This window comes from Carassius auratus, chromosome 4, assembly GCF_003368295.1.
Source record: "Carassius auratus strain Wakin chromosome 4, ASM336829v1, whole genome shotgun sequence".
Classification (NCBI taxonomy): domain Eukaryota; kingdom Metazoa; phylum Chordata; class Actinopteri; order Cypriniformes; family Cyprinidae; genus Carassius; species Carassius auratus.
In genome coordinates this window covers 10,784,033-10,804,726 of record NC_039246.1, presented here as the reverse complement: position 1 = coordinate 10,804,726, position 20,694 = coordinate 10,784,033, and the positions used below count along the sequence as shown (strand labels likewise).

General features: G+C 39.3%; 1 protein-coding gene across 1 annotated transcript in view; it reads left to right on the top strand.

The window, feature by feature from the left end:
• The window catches only part of LOC113068295 (anoctamin-2-like), a 33,864-nt gene that overhangs the window by 5,326 nt on the left and 7,844 nt on the right, over positions 1–20,694 (top strand). The window contains exons 4-20 of the mRNA XM_026240990.1: positions 60–158; positions 375–532; positions 693–747; positions 1,001–1,052; positions 1,693–1,748; positions 1,831–1,878; positions 1,966–2,030; positions 2,284–2,418; positions 2,882–3,042; positions 4,454–4,536; positions 5,015–5,098; positions 5,506–5,592; positions 14,656–14,730; positions 14,823–15,024; positions 16,526–16,637; positions 16,855–16,912; positions 17,488–17,588. Of these exons, the coding sequence (XP_026096775.1) occupies positions 60–158; positions 375–532; positions 693–747; positions 1,001–1,052; positions 1,693–1,748; positions 1,831–1,878; positions 1,966–2,030; positions 2,284–2,418; positions 2,882–3,042; positions 4,454–4,536; positions 5,015–5,098; positions 5,506–5,592; positions 14,656–14,730; positions 14,823–15,024; positions 16,526–16,637; positions 16,855–16,912; positions 17,488–17,588 (1,631 nt within the window). The remainder of the gene's footprint in view (positions 1–59; positions 159–374; positions 533–692; positions 748–1,000; positions 1,053–1,692; positions 1,749–1,830; positions 1,879–1,965; positions 2,031–2,283; positions 2,419–2,881; positions 3,043–4,453; positions 4,537–5,014; positions 5,099–5,505; positions 5,593–14,655; positions 14,731–14,822; positions 15,025–16,525; positions 16,638–16,854; positions 16,913–17,487; positions 17,589–20,694) is intronic.

The window sequence follows — 20,694 nt, the reverse complement described above, 5'->3', positions numbered from 1 at the left end:
TTTATCAAATCAACTTGGAGGCTGTATGTCAAGACCTTTCTTTTCAATTCTTTCCCCAGAACAAGGTTCATGGTCATGCTTTCATCCGGCTACATGCGCCTTGGCAGGTGTTGAGCAGAGAGGCAGAGTTTCTCAAGATCAAGGTGCCCACCAAGAAGGTAAGACACAGCAGAGCTCCCTCCTAATCTCAAGACAGACCCGAGTCCCTTGAGATGTCCTTATGCGAGTTTGCCACAAGCCCTCAGAAGTCCCTGCATGCGTTATGTAGTGTGTCTCTGATGTATTAAAGGGAGAGTGGGAAAAGCACAAATGACTGATGCTTATTGTTGGTCTAATGCTGCCAATTTTTGACTGTAAAAACTTTTTTTGTTCAGAGTTACGAATTAAGGGAAGAAAAAGGTCTGGCTGCCACCATGAGCGAAGTGTGGCGGAAGTTAAATCAACCGTTCCAGCCCAAAGTACCCCATCAGGAGCAAGAACACAGCCGTACCAAGTTCCTTTCGCACTGTTTCTCCCGGGACAAGCTCCACCTGTGAGAACCTGCCATGGTTGGGGTGATGTGGGGTTAAATGTCATCAGGGGTCACATGGGATTGTGTTCCTTTCTTAGAAGACTTGCAAGGATTTGTTTGATTGCCAAATGAATCTTGGTAACTCATGAATGTCTCATTGCTATTTTTGGCCTTTTTGCAGGTACAACATCAAATCAAAGGACACCTTCTTCGACAACGCCACAAGGAGCCGAATAGTGAGTCTCTATTGCTTTGCTCCTAAAAGTTATTTTCAGTCAGAATGGTACAATGTGATATGTGTTCTTTGAATGTTGAGAAGAGAACATGATATACAAAAGGGAACAAAAGTTATTTGCCAGCAGCAGGAGACTGACGTATCTAGGCACCCTTCTAGGTAACCAATCCTGCCAGGGTTTTTCCAGGAACAATTTTCAGGTTTCTTGTTTGCTTGTATCTCTCTCACTCTTTCTCTCTCACTCTCTGTCCCAGGTGTATGAAATCCTTAGACGCACCGCCTGCACACGGACCTGCCAAACCATGGGTTAGTAATACATTAATCCATAACCTAAGCATGGACTAGCGTTCAGGGAATCCTCAGGATAGTCAGGGCCAGAATGAGAGATTTGGATGTAGGCACGGTGCAGTTGGGACAGGGTGCAACACAAGCCAATGCCATATGCTCCCTTGGACTGAGCCACAGTGCAGATGGACCACCGGGGGCTACTGGGAGATCGAGGCTATCCAATAAAAGGGAAAACTTGGTGCTCTCTTTAGTTCTCCAGCCATACCCCTCCTTTTCTTTCCATCTCTCATACTTTCTCTCACTTGGTTTTGTACAAACTGAGTGAATTGGGTCATAAAGTTCTGGGATTGGGATCCGAATTGAAGCCGGGTCCATTGAGGTGGAAAGAGGGGGGTGATGGGTAGTGGTGGTCTTTCCAGCTTGTTGCTGGGGAGCTACGTTATTAATTGAGGGCTAATCACCAGCGCGTACGTGTTCGTTCCTTAGGGGACTGATTAATTACTTTGATTAAAGCCTGTGTTCCACATGTCAGCTGCTTTCTGCCTCGAGGACTCAGGCTGCCAGCTTTCCAAAAGCAATGAAGTTGGGTCACTTTAAAGTCAAAGCAGTCAATCATTATTCCCGGGTATTTTAAGGTGAACTCTTTTTTGCCTCACAGGTATCACGACATTGATAGCCAACGGTGTCTATGATTCAGCATTTCCGCTACACGATGTGAGTTGTTTTTTTTTCTGGATTCCTTTGCCATTTGTTCTGCTGTCAGGTTGACTTGAATTGTGCTTTTGTATGCTTATAGGGAGACTTCCACCCCAGTGGACAAGCTGAGGGGAAGAACGACAGACAAGTATGCTGCTATTGTGTTGCATTTTTATACAATGAATCAGAAGGGAGAATGTGATTAAATCCTGTATTTTTCTTTTACCGGTTTCAGCTGTTACATGATGAATGGGCAAGATACGGGGCTTTTTACAAGTATCAGCCTGTTGATCTTATCAGGTAACTCTCAGATCATTTTGACACATTGCTTTAGATCAGAGATGCCAAAACCAGGGCCTGCGGCACAGATTTGGCCCAACATGTCAGGCTAAAATTGGAAAAAAATTAATTTTTTCCATGCGTATCTTCATTTCTAATTCACAGTTGTATATAATACAACATTTACTATGAATTAGCACATGGTCCATTGTAGTAAGACGTTTGCACACCTCTGATGTAGATCAACTCCCAGTGTTTTCTGTGTAACTTTCAGGAAGTACTTTGGCGAGAAGATAGGTCTCTACTTTGCCTGGCTTGGTGTCTACACTCAACTTTTGATCCCTGCATCTGTGGTGGGCATCATCGTGTTCTTCTATGGCTGGGCCACTGTGGAAACAAACATACCTAGGTACGTGCCAATAAAGCCCACCGTGGGCTGGGCATGGGTCCCTGTTTTTGGTGGACATGTGACAGCTGCCAGCTTGAGAGTAATGGACTGTGATTATTGTGTTCCGCTGATATTAAAGTGATAATTAAAATGAATGAACATAGCTCTGGTGTTTATGTGCTTTCATCTGATTCATAGGACTAATTTATGCTAGAATTGCAAGTGCTTTAAAAATGTGCTCAGCATGTGTTTGTGACTGAAACATCTCTGGGGAGGACAGGGAATATTGTGATCCTTTTATATGTCAGTACTTGTTTGAGTACACAGTGAGCCAGACGGTATTATTTTTGAGACCGCATTTAATGGTTGTGTCTAGTGCACCTGCATTTTCCAAGGTCAAAAGATAAAATAGTGCTGCATTTTTAATTGATACTTTAGACATTGGATCACACTGATGTGTGTTTTTTGTGTGCATTTCTGCCAGCCAGGAGATGTGTGACGAGGATCAGAACTTCACTATGTGTCCCCTTTGTGATCGAGCATGTGACTACTGGCATCTGAGCACAGCGTGTGGCACCGCTCGTGCCAGCCATCTCTTTGACAACCCAGCCACCGTGTTCTTCGCCGTCTTCATGTCCCTCTGGGGTACGGCTCAAAATTCCTCTCATTTCATTATCTCACTGCTTATTGTTTCAAACCTTTATTTAGACCCATTGATCTGATGGTTTATATTGTACATCAACATGTGATTAACTTACACTCTTAAAAACTAAGGTTCCAAAAGGGAGTTTTTGTGAAAATTCTATTGAAGAACCATTTTTTTTTACAGTTATTAAAAAAAACTTGAAGAACATTTGAAAAAAATATACAGAACCTTTTTTCACTTTAAAGAAAGATTTTTGTGCAATGGAAAGTGTGTATTTTAAATGGACTCAAATTTTTCCAGTCAACTACCCTCTATCTTAGTTTTTTTAACATAAGAAAAACAAACCTAGTTTAGATAATAGCAACTTTTGTATATTATTTACTTGATGAGCTGAAACTGATCTGTCATTTGGTCCTGTTGAATATGAGACCAGTTTGAGCGGTTAGCATTAAAGTGCATAAGTGCTGCTGTCTCCATAGTGATGGAATTGAAGAGATGTTGAATGGCCAGAGAGTAGTGTTACCTCTTTCTGTCACTGCCTGTGTCCACGGGCCCGGCTGATGGGGGCATTGTGAAACCACTCAATTCCTGACACTGCCCTGTCCATGGCACCTATGTGGGGTAGCAGAAGCTATACATTATTACTCATACAGAGACTCCCGGCAGTGTTTACAGAGAGTGCATCTGTTCATAAGTAGGTACTGAGATGTATTAATTAGCCATGCAATGCTGTTTGGAAGCACACACACTGTCTTGGTCTTTGTTCCGAGTTATTTTAAATTAAACTGTTAAATATACTAGCAAAACAAAATTAAACCTTTAATGATGCATACAATATTAGGTGCTGGCAGCCAGTAAATGGTGTTTGTTATATCCATGACACTCCCATAGTTTAAAAACTCAAGCACTCAATCTTAACTGTTTACAACAATAGTAACTCTCAAAACCACCGAAATAACATAAAGCCTCTCAAATACCAACATAATAAAACGTACAAAATTAACAAGTCTTCCCATTTCCTCATCTTGCTAAAAAAAGCATTAAAAAACACTTTAATTCGACATTTACACTCCCTATCCCAGTGCAAAGCATGATGGGAAGTGGAAAATGGGATCCTAGTTTACGTTAACACAACAAAAATAATATTTGCAATTGAATTAAATTGATTAAGTAAATTGGTTGAACATGATGAAATCTTGATAGAATTATGTTGGATTAACTTGAAATTGAACTAGCAGGATAATATCTTTTTTGAGCATTCCTTTAATGGTCTTGTAAATGACATGTGATTTATCTTGCATTAAGGAACAACACTTTGCCCCTTATAAATCATCTTTTGCTTTTCTTTTCCCACAAGGCTCATATTTATCAGGACTCATTGCTGAATGCCTCATCTCTCCCTCTCTTTAGCTGCCATGTTTCTAGAGAACTGGAAGCGCAGACAGATCAGTCTGAACTATAGCTGGGATCTGACAGGCATGGAGGAGGAGGAGGTACATTCACACACGTACATAGTCACATTTTGTTACTCACTACTCACTAGTGTTTGTCTGGATTCCAGTGCACAGGCCAAGAGCTGATTTCAATGACAGTGTTTCCTAACACACTGACCAACTAAAAATGACTAACGCTGACTGTTATGTGATGCGACACAATGGTGGCATCCCTATCTGATAGCATTAATGTTCTGTATGTGGATGTCCCCATGTGGTCTCGGCCAAAAATGGACTCACCAATATGTTAACTTGTTGTTTCTCTAAACGCAATCTTTCCCGCCAGGAAAAAGCGAAGGTTTGAGTTTTACGTTTGAAACTCTCTTCTTGCTGCTCTTTGAGATGTTGAGTTTTTGTGTCCTTGTGTTGCCCTGGATTTTTGACCTGTTTGAATGGTTTGAAACTCTCTGTCTGCAGCTGTCCACTGGGTCTCGCACAAGAGTAGAAAGCTATTTACTCTTTGTCCTTTTCTCTTTAGGAACATCCTAGACCCAAATACGAAACGATTCTCCTTCAGAAGAGGCAGAGGAAGAAGAAAAATAATACAAAGAACAAAAATGAGGTGGGCAGGCTGTATTTACCATATTTATGTGCTTTATGCATTATGCATTTCATTAATGGGTGACTTAAAAAGATCTAAATATATTTCCTTTTGGCTTCTCGCTTAATATGCAAATGCTTTATTGAAAAGAGTCAAAAAGGGAACTGCCATGGATGTAGGGGCAGATAGAGGGGGTGCCAAATGCTGTGGGCCTTTTTTTGCACAGCTTTCCCATCATGCACTGCTCCGGCCTGAAGCATTTGGCACTGGCGCTTTGGGGCTCGTAGGCTGTGCATTGCATTGGTGATGCTCAGAAAAATAGAGAAACTCATGTAGATCTGGTTTGGTTTCCGGAAAGCCTAGATTTTCCTAGAGTTTTGCCCTCTTTCGTCAGTGATTGTGTGACGGTTCAGATCTGTGTATTCCAGCCTGAGAGAGCTGTGGACGAGAGCGGGGAACTGGGGAAGGACAAATGGAGGCAGAGGTTACTGTCAGCCATGGCAGCTGGGAATCCGGTAAATGGCTCTCTCTGTCTCATTCTCGCCTTCATCTCTCCAGAGCCTTGTTTCCACCTGCTTGTGTTACAGTTTCTATATTACACTCCCTAGTTGGAAGGTTGGAAGGTTTTTTTCCCCTTTCGAACTGTGTGACAGCATCCTGACCCAGCAATCCAGCTAATTTTGAATGTTCTTTTGTGGCCTATTTACTCTAAGGCAAGACACTCTAGGAAAAAAAAAATTCATGCACTATTTGGGTTTTCATAACCTTTAATTATCTAAAATAAAACATAAAAAACATCTAAAATATACTTTATAGTGTTTATTTTATTGCACTTCATCTATTGGATAGATTTCATGAACAGTATATTGTGTAGACTGAGCAATTGTTTACATGGCTTTATAAAAATGTTATTTTTATAAATATGGTGAGGACTTTTTATGGCTATTGACAGTATTTTCTAAAAAGACATCAAAAACATCCTGTAAAAACAAACTAAACCTAAATAGAATAATGTTAATTTTGAATCTGGCTTTCCCCAATGCTCAGATTTCTGTTCTGGAAATTTCTGCAAATAAATTAGATAGTACCTCATAGTATGTGAAGGTGCTTTACATATAAGATAATAACAAAAGAATCACAGATGCATAAGAAATAAAAGTAGCATACATAAGAAATATTAGTAAGAATAAAAGTAAAGAAAAACTATTATAATTATTAAAAATTATAAAATATAACTATACATATAAATATAATTTTATATAATAAAATAATATTTAAATGGATTAAAATAGTTAAGAATACATAAGTGAATGCAAATAAACTAGTACCTCATTTGGATGCTTAAACAACATTGCAGAAAACTATTTTCTTAATTTTTGATAAGATCTCAGTTTTTTTTATTCTTAATGTAATCAGTAAATCTGGGAAATATTGTGATATCCAACATTACATTTTTACCCTATTCACCTCGGATGTCTTGCCATTAGTGTCACTGTGATGTCATCCTTCTCTGTCTGTCCTCTAGTCTATTATCATTTCCTGTCAATAACTTTGAAAGAATGTCTTACAGCCCATTCACACCTGCACATATGCATATTTAGTGAGAGAATTTGAGCCTGTTTAATTTCTAATGGCCCATGTGTCTGTCAGAGGGGCTCAGCTGGGTGGGGTGGTCACAACAGGTCACATACGGCCGTCTCTCACTGCCGTAATCCACTTGCTGTTGGACGGTGCATGTCAGGCTAATACAATTAGATCTCTCAGTTTGCTCTGTTGGTTTCACGTAACTGAACATTAGTCAAAGTGTAACATCATTTAAAGGTTTCTTGTCCTTTTGCCTAAGGTCAAGTGTAATGTTGTCATTTTTCTCTGTTCAGTAAAATATGTTGTCCAGGAAGTTCTCATTTGTTCACACACAAAGTGTAATCCTCAGAGATTTGAGTGTTTCATTTGGAAAATGCGGGTTGTGCTTGTCTGTTTGACATTACTGCTTGGGGCCATTGTCTTGAATGGAATGCAGTTAGGCAAATTAATTAGCCTAATAAATTAGGCTATACATAATGTTGCTTGTAAATTGGTAAGTCGGCATCTGTAGCCTCGTTTCTGTGTGTGTGCGTTGTGTTACGTGTCCAACTGTGTCAGTAGTTCAAGCTTATTAAGGTTTCACAGGGTTTGTAGAACATTAATCCTGGTTTAAAGTCAAGCCTGGACTCAGTGTGGGGTTTTTGGCCTTAAAGAGTAGTTTTACGAATAATACAAATATTATAAATACATCTAAATCAATCTGCTGGGAATTAAAATGTGTTACCAGGCAGAGATTACATTACATTACAGTCACTGGATCTTCTAAAGATTAAAAGGCATAAAATCTTATATCATTGAAAGAATAAAATCAAGGCAGTCTTTAGGAAGTAGACAACATATGCTTCAGCACATCTGTATATTGTACTTCTCATGTCAGATTTCAGATTTATATGCCAATAAATGTCACTTGAACAGAAACTTTATGCTGAATATCCCAGATAAATTCAGTATTTAAGATAAGTCTTGTTTGGCTAGAATATATACAAGATATAATATATTATGCAATTCTGATTCTCAAGTAAATCTTGTTTTACAGATGTTTGCACATCATTACCAGGGAAAAATAAATTCTTTGTTGTTTTTCTAACAAAAATATTAGTTTAGGAAGTAGTATAAAAATAATGAACAATTTCAATGTCAATGTCCTTTAACTGTCTGACTTATGTCTTTCCCACTGAAAAAATATTAGCAGTGGCTTTGACCTTTATGGTGCTCTCTGGACTCACTGGGAGTTTGTAGTCCTCATTAAAACTTGTTCAGCACAGGAGGTGTAAAGTTGTGACATACTTTCAGACAGATTCAGTGACCCCTGACATAATGTGTTGCATATTTTTGGGGGGATTTCCATCCGTCACTTGCATTATGGTGCCTTTTCTCATTCTTATGTTTAGCTTCTCTGTCCCAGATATCATGGCCCACGGTCAGTCCTGACCTAGATGTTATGCAGAACATTAAATTGAGACTATACATCCTAATGACTTCATTCAAAATAGCCTGGACTTCAGATCAGTGCAGTTTGGATTGGATTGGCCAGACATCGTAAACAAGGAAATTTCTGCTTAATCTTCATGTGGGTAAAAAAAAACATGCAGTAGTTAAGTCATTATTTTTATTCAGCACATACTCACTGTCAAGCAAATAAGCAGCACTCACCATGATCCAGTTGATACTCATCCATTTCTGGAAGCGATGTTGTGGTGGAAAAACCACGGCCCACAGGATTTTGTGACTGAGCACTGACAGACCTCCCCATGTTTCTCACAGCTCATTTATATTGCCACAAGACCCCAAAACCCCTCTGAATATACCAATAAATGCTGAAAAGGCAGTAAGTCTGTCGAAAATCTCCAGATCGCTCATTCAAGAGGGCCACATGGTGCTTGTGCGGTTTGGGACGACTGCGGAAAAAGCGGTCGATGAAAGGTATTGAGTTCAGGGAGTTAGAAGGAGAATGTGTCTGCTTATTTTACTTGACACACATGCTGAGTTTGTTAAAGTGTGACCTTTTCTGCGAGAGACTTGCTGTTATACAGATTTAGTGCAGTTTAGTTGCTGCACAGGCTGGCCAGCAGAGCGCACTAGATTCCAGTGCGTTTGTGTGAGTAGGCATGGGTGTATGTAAGCGTCCTCCCATGCTGGGCTGAACGCCAAACCTCTGAATTATGAAAGTCCTCACATCTCCATAGAGACATGGACACTCGAATCCCACTCCTTCATTCGCTCGGTTGGGTTTGCTCTTATCTTCGGCTCTTTAAAAGCCTTTATCACATAACTCTGTCATCTTGGCAGCTATCTTTAGGACACATTAGTGATGTTTGTTAATAAAATGCAGCACACCCTTTCCATGGCTAATTTTAGAGCAAAATGTTTTCATCGCCTCGAGAAGCAAAGTCAGGGAACATTCCTCATTATCTTTGAGGAAGAGAGTTGCATTTGCTTTCTGACAGTCTGTATCTGGCTGAGGAGGAGAAGATCAAATGTTTGACCTCTGACTGAGTTGTTATTTGTACTTTTTCAATGCAGATTTATTAAATTCTGGATTCAGTTCCATTCACTCTGTGTCCAAAGGACTAAAACCTTGAAAACCAAAAGATTGAAAGGTTTGTGGCTTGAAATCTTGGATATACAAAAGAAAGTAAACAAGATATTCTTCAGCACACCTGTTTATTGTTTTTCTTGTGTCTGATATCAGATTTATCTGCCCATAAATGTCATGTAAAACCCTGTATTCTGAATATCCATAAAGTAAGATACATTTACTTTAGAAACAAAGCTATGTAAGATAATTGGTTCCTAATTGGAATTTTTATTTTATTTTAAGCATAAAACCTTTTTAACTATACTAAAACATCTCGCAATAAATATTAAACATTTAAAATCTTATGCAATTCTTATGCAAGAAGAGCTTTCTGAAAGTGTGCATGTGTGTGATGGAGGATTTTTCGGATTTTATTAATGATGATAAATGTTACATTAAACCCTTTATGTTAAGGGGGGGGGTGGGGGGGGGGGTGAAATGCTATTTCATGCATACTGAGTTTTTTACACTGTTAAAGAGTTGGATTCCCATGCTAAACATGGACAAAGTTTCAAAAATTAATTTGTACGTTTGAAGTTCCGGTTTGTCACAAGTTTTGGAAAGTTTTTTTCGAGTATGGCTCTGTGTGAAGTTAGATGGAGCGGAATTTCCTTATATGGGTCCTAAGGGCACTTCTGCCAGAAGAGCGCGCGCTCCCGTATAGCAGAGCACTGAGAGCACAGGCATTCACTGATCAGAGCGAGAGCGTCACGAAATGTCACAGAAGTGTGTTTTTGGTTGCCAGGGCAAGACAACCCTGCACAGATTCCCTCCATTTCGAAGATGCTTGTTTTACAAACAAGGCCCAGTTTGACGCTGGATTTGCACATCGTTTATTTCTTAAGGATAATGCAATCCCAAAGAAAAAGGGTCACGATCGTGTTTTGGAACCGCATGCGGTGAGTAAAACTGCTTCAAATATCTCTGTGTTGTTAACTTCGCTATCAGCGCGTAAGCACATCAAGTAAACAACATGCGATGTTGTCATCAAACTGCACTTTCCACATGTACAGCTTAAAAAAAAAAAAAAAAAGACGACATAAAGTGGAACTTAGTCATTTTCCAAAACCGCTAAGCAAATATATACAGTTTTAGTACATACCACATAGAGATATCGTTGCTGATGCTGCTCTTGTTAAATTTCAGCCTCTGGATCTGTGTCACAGCTTCCACATGCTCTCAACGCAAAAGCCTACTGGCGCTCGTGATTCTTTAGCTCCGCCCACACGTCACGCCTCCAGCCGGTCGTGTTTTTCCGGGAAAAATCGGTACAGACTATCTTTCTCTTATGAATATAATAAAACTAAAGACTTTTTGGAGTTATGAAGGATGCAGTACTACTCTATAGGTACTCAAGATTAACAGGATATTGAGTGAAAATGAGCATTTCACCCCCCCCCTTTAAATATCCTTAAAGCAAGATTAATCTACTTGAGAAGCAAAACTATGTAAAATGATGAGCCTTGTTTTCAGAGAATACATATTTTTTTGTTGTTTTGTTTTTTTACCTAACTGGCAAATTCTTAGTCTTTTAGTCATAAAATAGTTAATAAAACACTTATGCAATTCTCATGCAAGGAGAGTTTTGTTTGCTTACTGAAAGTGTGCATATGTATGATGAAGGATTTTTCTGATTTTATTAGTGATGTTATCGAAGTCTGAGCAGGAAGTCTGCGACATTTAATACACAATGTTGCATAATTTAATTTTCCATCCATCTTTAGATGTCATCCGTCCCACATTTAATCTATGGTCCGGTGTGTTCCTGCTCAAGCTGTTCATTAGAAAGATCATGCTGATCTGAAGCACGTAGGTTTGTGTATACAGTAATCCTGGTCTGGTGGTCGTCTCAGATCAGAGCACAGAGCTGGAAGGAGATGAGAGTGTGTTTTAAAGGGATTTCAGATCTGTCAGATGGGGCTCACATCAGATTATTCCCTTCTGTACCCAACGCCCAAAAGACAATCTTCAGTCAAGCCTCTCTTAATGGACCTTCGCCTGTTTTAAAGACCCTAAAAGCTATTTTTGTCAGCCCATCAGCCTGAAATATTAACTTGTAGGCTGTGTTTGATTCTAACACAAATGCGGTGGTTTCTGTACTGTATATGTGGTGGCTTACGTGTTCTTGGTTGCTAGCGTGGGCACTGGCATGGTTCCGGTTCTCTTGCATCTCCGGATTACAGTACATTCGGAGGGTGGGGGGGTGATGTCAATGTGAACACGGCATCTCTGCAAAGCGACATATGGCCATGGAGGAAATCCCCACACTGATGATCCTGTCACTAATTTCCCAAAGGACTTAGCGTGGGCCCGCTGGGACGCTTGTGTGTTGTCCGACTGAGTATGTGTGTGTTTCTGAGAGAGCGTGTGGCAACAAAACCCAAGCCAATTGACATTTTCATGTCTGCAGGGTAGATCAATGTGATGTCAGGTTGACATGAAGTCTAATCAATGAGAGTTTGTTGCATCACAAAAGTCCAGAAGTTTGCCAATGTGTTATTTTTATATATAATCTAAAAAAATTTAAATAACGAGCCTCCATAAAGAACATTTCAATAAAAAAATTTTTTTTAAGATTTTACAAATCTAAAGAACCTTTTGTGCAGGGGAAAGGTTTTATTGCTGTTAAAGAACTATGAAGTCTTTTAAGTAACATTTCTGCAAGAAAACTCCTAGACAGCCAAAATAAAAGACAAAGAGGGTTGGAGAGCATCTTGACTTAAGCTCAAGGAAGCGATATTCTCCATCCAACAGCTGTTGTGTGCAGGGCCATGTAGATGTGGAAACCCACATCTGCAGTGCCCAACCTACTTCACTGTCACTGAGCTGTTAAACTAATCCAGTGATATATATCCAGTATAAAACAGACACTGGCTGCTGTCTTCAGACAAGTTATCATGCATGCATATGACCACATGTGAACCGTCCTTCCCACTTTTCTAATATGACGATCTAACCTTCTTAAATGCAAAATCTCCTCTTATCAGTCAATTTCAAAGGCTAAACATAAATAAAATAAAATATTAAACCTTTATGCATTTGGCACATAGTTTTATCCAAATTGCATTCAAGTTATACATTTAATATGCATTCCTTTTTTATATACTGAAGTATCTCAGTGCTTATCTGACATATTAAATCTGCAAATTAAAAATAAAAAGTATTAATTATTTAAAAACAATGCCGCCTGTCTTCTTCCTTCCTCTCCCTATCTGTTTTTACAGTGGTATGATGTGGCTGATTATATGAATTATTAATTCCATTCCTCTGCATTCTTTTGCCAGGCATCTTTTGTTATTGTAACTTATTGCTAAGCTCACACCGAATCCACGCCTGCGGAAATCCACAGAAAGATCAACAGATTTCAGTGGAATTTGAATGGCCCACATTTACAAAATACTACAAATCCTTTTGCCCTAATACATTTTACCATATTTACATCCATTGCATAGATTTTCCTTCACAAATCAGCATAAAAGCTAAATTTTTCAAATCCCATATGTGCCTACTTATTAGATACTTGTGGCACCTCACAGCATATCTGTGGCATTAGCTTTAAATATGCATCTCTGCTTGTCCTTTAGCCAGCGAGGCTTCCCAAGAACTTGGCCTCTTCTGATATTAATGCATTTTAAGAGGGTATCACAGCCTCTCACTAAATAGCGTCATGAATCTTAATGAGGATTCAGTTACTGGTAAAACCACAGACCTGCAGCAATTCCTCTCATTACTGGGTGGATTATGATTAACGGCACAATTGCGTGACCCACATTCGTTATTCTGAAGACCCTAAAACTGTGGCATCTCGAAAAACTGTGCCTGGTTGCATTCAGTGTTCTGTGGCTTTTCCCGGCTGCCAGGGTTTAGACATGCACCATGCTAGGTGGTGCTGTTTGCCTCATAATGAGCCCAATTGCAAGAGGTAGATTTTATCTTCATTCATGTTTAATCTCCATTCATAACAAATATGAGATGGGCTCTTTTGCAAACCCTAAATAGACGGAAACATAGGCATGCTCCAAATGCAAAATGAGTAGGCAGCAAAATTGCATTTTGTCTAATTTATAATCATGCAGCATTGCATATATCGTGCACAGATAATGAAATACCAGAATGCATTGCAACAAAGCTGAGGGAGATGTTCTGTTCATTACAAAAAAGCATCAATAATCCTTCCATCTAATTAAAACCAAATGATTTCAGCCGTATTTGTGTGCATTTTGGAGTATAAGTAGTATTACAACCTCAGATTGTTCTGAAGAAAATACGTTAAACATCAGATCAATCACTTTTGATGTTCCCTTCACTAAGCCTTACAGATAGTAAACAGTAAGAACTATGTGTGCACTTGTTACTTAGAAAAACTGTCTACGACTTCTTGTCAAACACAAACACTAATGACATTTTTCTATGACTTAAAAGGAACATAAGTTGCTGTTTCACATTCCTGTGGCCTGCTAATTCATTTCCCTCCGATTTCCACAGAACTAAATCTAAATCCATTTTCCTGCTCTATGTCCTCTAACATGTATTCCTCAGAGGGACATACCTCTTGATCTGCTGTCCAAAGCTTGACAGTGAAGGAAGACTGAATCCAATGGGAATAGACCACCCTCAGTCCAATGCTGCCTGTGCAGCCAAGTTTAGCACACACAGTTAATGTTGTTATTGGCTTGATTAGGTTTGATCTAAATGCAAAAGAGGCATATTGAGGTTGCTTTGGTCATTAAAATAGGTTGTTCCTGTTGGCTGGATGTCAGTTGCTCTCCGGGTCTGGCGGTAGCACTTTTAGCTTAGCTTAGCATAGATCATTAAATCTGTTTAGACGGTTAGCATCTTGCACAAAAATTACCAAAGAGTTTTTATATTTTTCCTATTTAAAAATTCTGTAGTTAAATTGTGTGCTAAGACCGACAGAAAATCTAAAGTTGCGATTTTCTAGGCCGATATGACTAGGAACTATATTCTCATCATGGTGTAAAAATAAGGAACTTTGCTGCCGTACCATGGGTGCAGCAGGAGCAATGATATTACGCAACACCTGAAAATTGTTTTTCTTTAGTCATTTTTGAGCGAGATGCAAACGGTCTCATCAGATTCAATGATCTATGCTAAGCTAAGCTAAAAGTGCTACCGCCAGACCTGGAGATCGGCTAAATGGATTTGAAAACGGTAAAACTCAACTGTTTAACTCTAGGGGAGTTGGAAAATTAGAATTAAATTTTTTTTTAAGAGTGTTCCTTTAATGTTGGCATGTTTTTACAAGTGGGCAGCCAAATTATTTCCCCATTAAGTTAGTTCTGAGTCACTATAAAAGTAGCTGAGGATAAAAAAAGCAAATATAAAGGCACCGCAGAAACTGAAACACATACATACACTTCCATTAGTCCCTTTAAATGTCTTTCTCCCTTCACAGACTGGACACGAGAAGCTAACATGGAGGGACAGACTGCCTGGATACTTAATCAACATTTCCTCTATTCTGTTAATGGTAAGCCTTATCCGTCCTCTCTGGTGCAATGTTTTTGTGATTATCCATATTTAATCTTTTCTTTACTTCTGTGTCTTCTTTTGTCCATGTAGTTTGGAGTGACTTGCTCTGCCGTCTTCAGTGTCATCATCTACCGCATCACCATCTCCGCCCTCATGGCGATGAGCCCAGATCCAGACGTCAAGTCTAACGTACGGGTGACCGTCACGGCCACCGCCGTCATCATCAACCTGGTGGTCATCCTCATTCTGGATGAGATATATGGCATGGTGGCTGCCTGGCTGACAGAACTAGGTGAGATTTTTTTTTCCACTGCTTTTTTCCACTTTTGGTCAACTTCCCTTCTTTCGGATGTCCTTCTTCCCCTCTTTGCCCACTCACATGAAATTAATTTTTGATTGAGCCACTCCAGGAACGCTGGAGAAAACGTGGCCTATCAGTTAGTCATCACTGAGATTTCCTTAAGAGACGTTTTAATAAATGAGAGTCTCTGTGGATATGTAAGGAAGGAAGCGTGTGTTATCATTTCATGAATAAGACATATATTTTCCTGTACTTCATGATTTTCGCTCTCAAAGTCTGACCAAATGCAGTCTGGCACACCCTAATGCTTTAACCTACTTCCAAACTCACCAGTTCATGCTTCTATATAAATATATATATATATATATATATATATATATATATATATATATATATATATATATATATTGTGACGAGTCAGCTGCCTCCTCCCTGATTGTCACCGGCACCCCGTCCTAAATCGCCGCCCTTCACCAGGCTCCCGACTGGAGTGGGTGTGTGAGAGGAGGGGCGCTGGACGAGTCAGGGCTGGCGGCGTGTGATGGGGCACACCTGAAGGGAATGGAGCCTCATCACCGCCGCTGTTTAAAAGCCCAACGCGCCTCTCCTCGAGAGACCGGTCTCTTCCCCGTGCATGCACGCTGGTGTCCTCGTGGGTCCAGGAAGGGTGCGTTGAGGGACTCCTGCGCCACCAGAGACGTGAGCTGCCGGACCCGCGATCCGGAAGAGAACCGCACCCGTTTACACGGCCGACGGGCCAGGATGCCGGGCCGTCCATCCCCTGCCAGCGCCGCGGCCAACGAGAGTGATGCGGCCGCTAGAGGAAGCCGCCGCCCCTCGCGCCCCGGACCGAAGAGGGGAGCGCGTGCGGCCACCGGACTCCGCCCCTTACCTGGACCCTTCCTCAATGAACACTGCCCAACCCACACGAACCCTGCAGCACGACGAGGACACCAGATTCCCTGTTATTTTGGACACTTTCCCCCTTTGGCCACCTTTTATCCCCTTGTTTTATTTGATTTTGTTAATAAAAGCCTCTCCGAGGCCTGACGCCACGCCCACTGTGTCTGTCTTGTGCTCGTCCCGTGACAATATATATATATATAAATATACTTCCCTTCTTTCTATACATATATAGAATTAGGACTCTTTTTTGAGTGTGCCCTATTAATGAATACATTGAAATATGGCGAATGACAAAATTGCTGTCTGTAATCTGTTGTGGCAGATTAAGATATAGGGGATGGCACGAACATATAATCCCAACCCCAAATTTAACCATATAGTCTTCTGAAAAGCTCTTTCTCTCAACCTTCAACCTGTTGAATAGAAGTTGCATAGAAGTTGAATAGAAGTTGCTAAACAGAAACATGTTGAGAGGATTTTCCATGTTTATTATACTTGTCAGAACTACAAGCTTTCGAAATGCTGTGCAGTTTATCCAGAACATATCTGTTTAAATCTCAAATAAATTTCATTCATGTGTCTGCAGAGATCCCTAAAACAGAGACCAACTTTGAGGAGCGTCTCATTCTAAAGGCTTTCCTCCTGAAGTTCATGAATGCCTATGCACCCATCTTCTATGTGGCCTTCTTCAAAGGGAGGTATGTAAACAAGTTAGACCACAAACACACCGTAGTTAATTGCAGAAGAAAAGCACACAAACCCCGACATATTCAGCCTCTAGCACATTAAACGTGAAGTCTGAATGCAGCACAAACATCTGGCTTCAAATAAGATAGGCATGTGACCCTTGGCACTTACTTTCTTGGGTCGAGACAAATCCCATGACCCTCACTAGTTTTTGTTTTTTATTTAAAGGTTTGCTGGCCGTCCCGGTGACTACGTTTATGTCTTCAATGATTACCGTATGGAAGAGGTGAGTATTGTTTTGCATTTTTTTGCATCCTGAATGATTGTCATATTCAACGTCAGGGCTGCGTGATGAATCAAAATAAAAGCAAAATCAAATACAACTGTTTCACAGTAAAGCACAACACTGTGCCCTTGCCAGTAAAAGAGTTTTCAACGTTTGGATAAGAAATAAAGAAGGACAAAAATAAAGTTTTTATTTATATTTTGAATTAGTTTTTACCATTTTTACTTTAATTTTAGTAGATGTTTTATAATTATTTTGTTGTGTTTTTTTCATTATTAGCATTTTTTTGTTGGCTAAAATAAAGTTGTTTATTCCAGTTAATGTCTAATTTTCTTAAATACTTTAATAACTTAAGACTATTAAAAAAATTAAAAAAATACTATTGTAACTTTTTACTGTCATTCTATAATTATATATGTATTATATAATTATAATTACAATGAAATATTAACAAATACAATATAATAACATTTTAAATCACAATATTTATCAGAAAATTAACCCCCCTCCCACCAAACCCTGCAGCCCTACTCAACGTGACACTGTCAAAACCTCTTGTACGTTTTTTTTCCCAGTGTGCTCCTGGAGGCTGTCTGATTGAACTCTGTATCCAGCTCAGTATCATCATGTTGGGGAAGCAGCTTATTCAGAATAACATCTTTGAGATTGGCATTCCGTAAGTTCCCGCTTCTCTCCATGGATCTTAATAAACACTCTCTGCCTCTAAACACAATAGCTTTTCTATCTGGAAACCTTAGAAAGATCATTCCTTCAGATAAACGCAGGTAAACGTTGTTCTTGTCAAAGTTGGTTTATAGACCAGGAAATCCCAGGATAGTGAGATGGGCTTTGCTCCCACTCTGCTCCAATGCCTTTCTGTCTTATTTTGCTGTTTTTTTCCTTTCTTCAATTCCTTTTACTCCCTCTTTGCACGCAGGCAAACTTTCTGACACGCCTCTCCCTGCACTCTAATAAGCTGGATTCCTGTTCACATGTTTGCACAAGCGGCGCATCACGTTATTAATCAACAGGTTTAAATGCAAATCGGTGTGATTGATGTTGATGGAATATATGGAGAGAAGTCTGTACTTGCAGCACAGATACACAGACAAATTATCACAGGTGTCATTTGTGCAGCAGAGTGCCTAGTTTGTGTGGCACATGCATGCATTAATGCACAAGCATACAATTGCAAAGATCTGGGACATGATTTCCCCTGGGTGCAGAAATGAACCTCTGAGTCTGAATGGACTTTCCCTTGTTTGGAAATCCCTATTTAACCTATTTGTCCTTGTCCTTCACAAGAACACCAGTTAATTTTTTCTTTACATCCATTTCTGCGCGGATCTCTTTGATGAATGATACATCCAGTTGAATGCGAGTTATCTGATAAACATGAACGCTTTCATTTATGATTCATCGTATGACTCTCCACATCTTTGTCACACATTTTGGACAATTTAAACTCACGCAACTGGCCAGAAACACTCAAGGAATTCAAAAGGAATGCCTTTTGTTCCCTGCTGCTCATCTTACTCATAGATTGCGACCCTAAAACATCTATTTACGGGCTACAACAGCAACTCACTTGAGTTGAATGACAGCTACTCCAAATTCACTAGTCATTTACTAGTCTTTTTTGCTCTTACTCTAGTTGTAAACCATGTGTGAGCATGTAAAAACACTCCAACAAGTCTTTGGCATGTTCCATAATGTTGTCATTGCAAATGACCTTTCGATCTCCCAGTTTTACCTTAGAGTTCAAAAGTAGTTAATTTAAGAATGCAAATCTATAATTACTCACCTTAATATTCTTTTTTTTTTGGGAGGAGGGGAAGCGGAAGGCGCTTAAGTGGACTTTGGTGCCAATGTAACATGATGGAGGTCAGAATGACTCGATATCCCCCTCACACAGAGACCTGACCTACTTAACTGATCTAATCTCCCCACAGACCAGTGGCATGCTACTATTTTATACTAATGTGCATGCTAAAAACAGAGCCTTATATGTTCAAAAGACTGCCAGTTTACCTCTGTTGAGCATATAAGAATATATTCTGAAGAATGTTTGTAACCAAACAGCTGACGATAGCCATCGACTTCCATATGATGAAAAAAAATACTATGGAATTCAATGGCTACCGTCAACTGTTTGGTTACCAACATTCTTCAATGTATCTTCTTATCTAAAGAAAGAAACTCAAGGGTGAATAAATGACTTTTATTTGTAGTTTAACAGTTGTTGTTAACCAGTAGGGGTTTGCGTGTGACTATGCACGTTCTCAAATGCAAATGCACTTCAACAGCTGGTAAACGAGAGCTTTATCACGGATGGAGGAGAGCACTTATGATACAAAGGCGTGCATTAAAAAGTAATGTGCTGGAAAAGGCTGTAGTTTTGGAGACTAAATAATGTAGCAGATGCATTTAGGGGGTTTTATTGGAACCGTTAATAGTCGGATGGACCACATGGACCAATTTGTCCACTATATTGACCAGTTCAATGTGAGCTGTCATGCTTTCATTTGATGATTTTCTGATGAGGACTCTCCAAACGTGATGCCTTGAATCTAGAGTGAAGTGAAGTCCACGCACATTCCTTCTGTCTTGAGGACTTGGAAAAAAACCTCAGGTTAAATTAGACCAAAAGTAGGTTGTGGTCATGATTGCACTGCAGTAATTAACATGTTTTCTGGTACGCTTTAATGGTGGTACATATTATGTTACACTGAGTTTTGTAATTTTAAAACATGGGCCAATAGTTCTATTTGACTAATTTTCAAAACTCACTTATGTAAGCAACATTTTCTTTGTGGTTTGAAATCTCAGACTGCTTAATGAGAAGTTTATGAGAGGATTGTCTTTAAACGTGAAATAGCTCCATCACTTTAGGAGTTATTTATGGTCACCTGAAGGTCCTGTGATCTTCACTTAGTGTTTGAGGTATTGTCGGGGCTTATACATGTAGAAACTTTAGTCATGCTGTCTGTGAATTTTAGCATTGAATTGATTGATTATTTAATAATTTCTGTATTGTTGCTTGACTAATCAACTGATTTGCTGCAGATTTTTGCAATTTGTTTGATTTTGTTCTATCAATGTAACCCGACTGGAACAGACAGTGTAAAAAATCCAAATCAAAGCTAACAGATGTGTACAATAATGAGATTTCCAGAGAGTTCTTCCGAGTCTTCGGTGTATGTGTATATCCGACGCACCGGTCTGTCTCCTGTATGCCCTTGCGTGTGGTAATACCAATAAATCATGGAACGTCTGGCCAAGATTCATGCCACTGCAAGTTCATTCACATGCCAGATCACTGAACTGAATTACACAATGGAATTTAAATTAAGTTAAAGCTCAGAAAACGATGTTCTTCTGATGATGTTAGTAGAACCATTTCCTGAAGAAAATGATTGGTGCTTGCCTGTGCAGAAATCACTGCATGATGCTGGAATGTGTATTTATAAAAATTGTATTAATTCATGTAATCAGTATATTAGTTTATATTAACTTATTATATATAAATGTATATATTTAATATAATTAACATATATGTATATATAAATGTTTTAGGTAGCACTTTATTTTACATTTAGAGTCCTGTTTCCCATGTACATACTATGTACTTATTATAGTAATTACAATAACTATGTAATAAATAGGTACTAACCCTGAACCTACCCCTAAACCTAACCCTAACCTATGTAGTTACCTTGTATTACCAGAACTTTCTTAGATAAATACACTGTAAGTGCACTATAAGTACATGGATGTACACG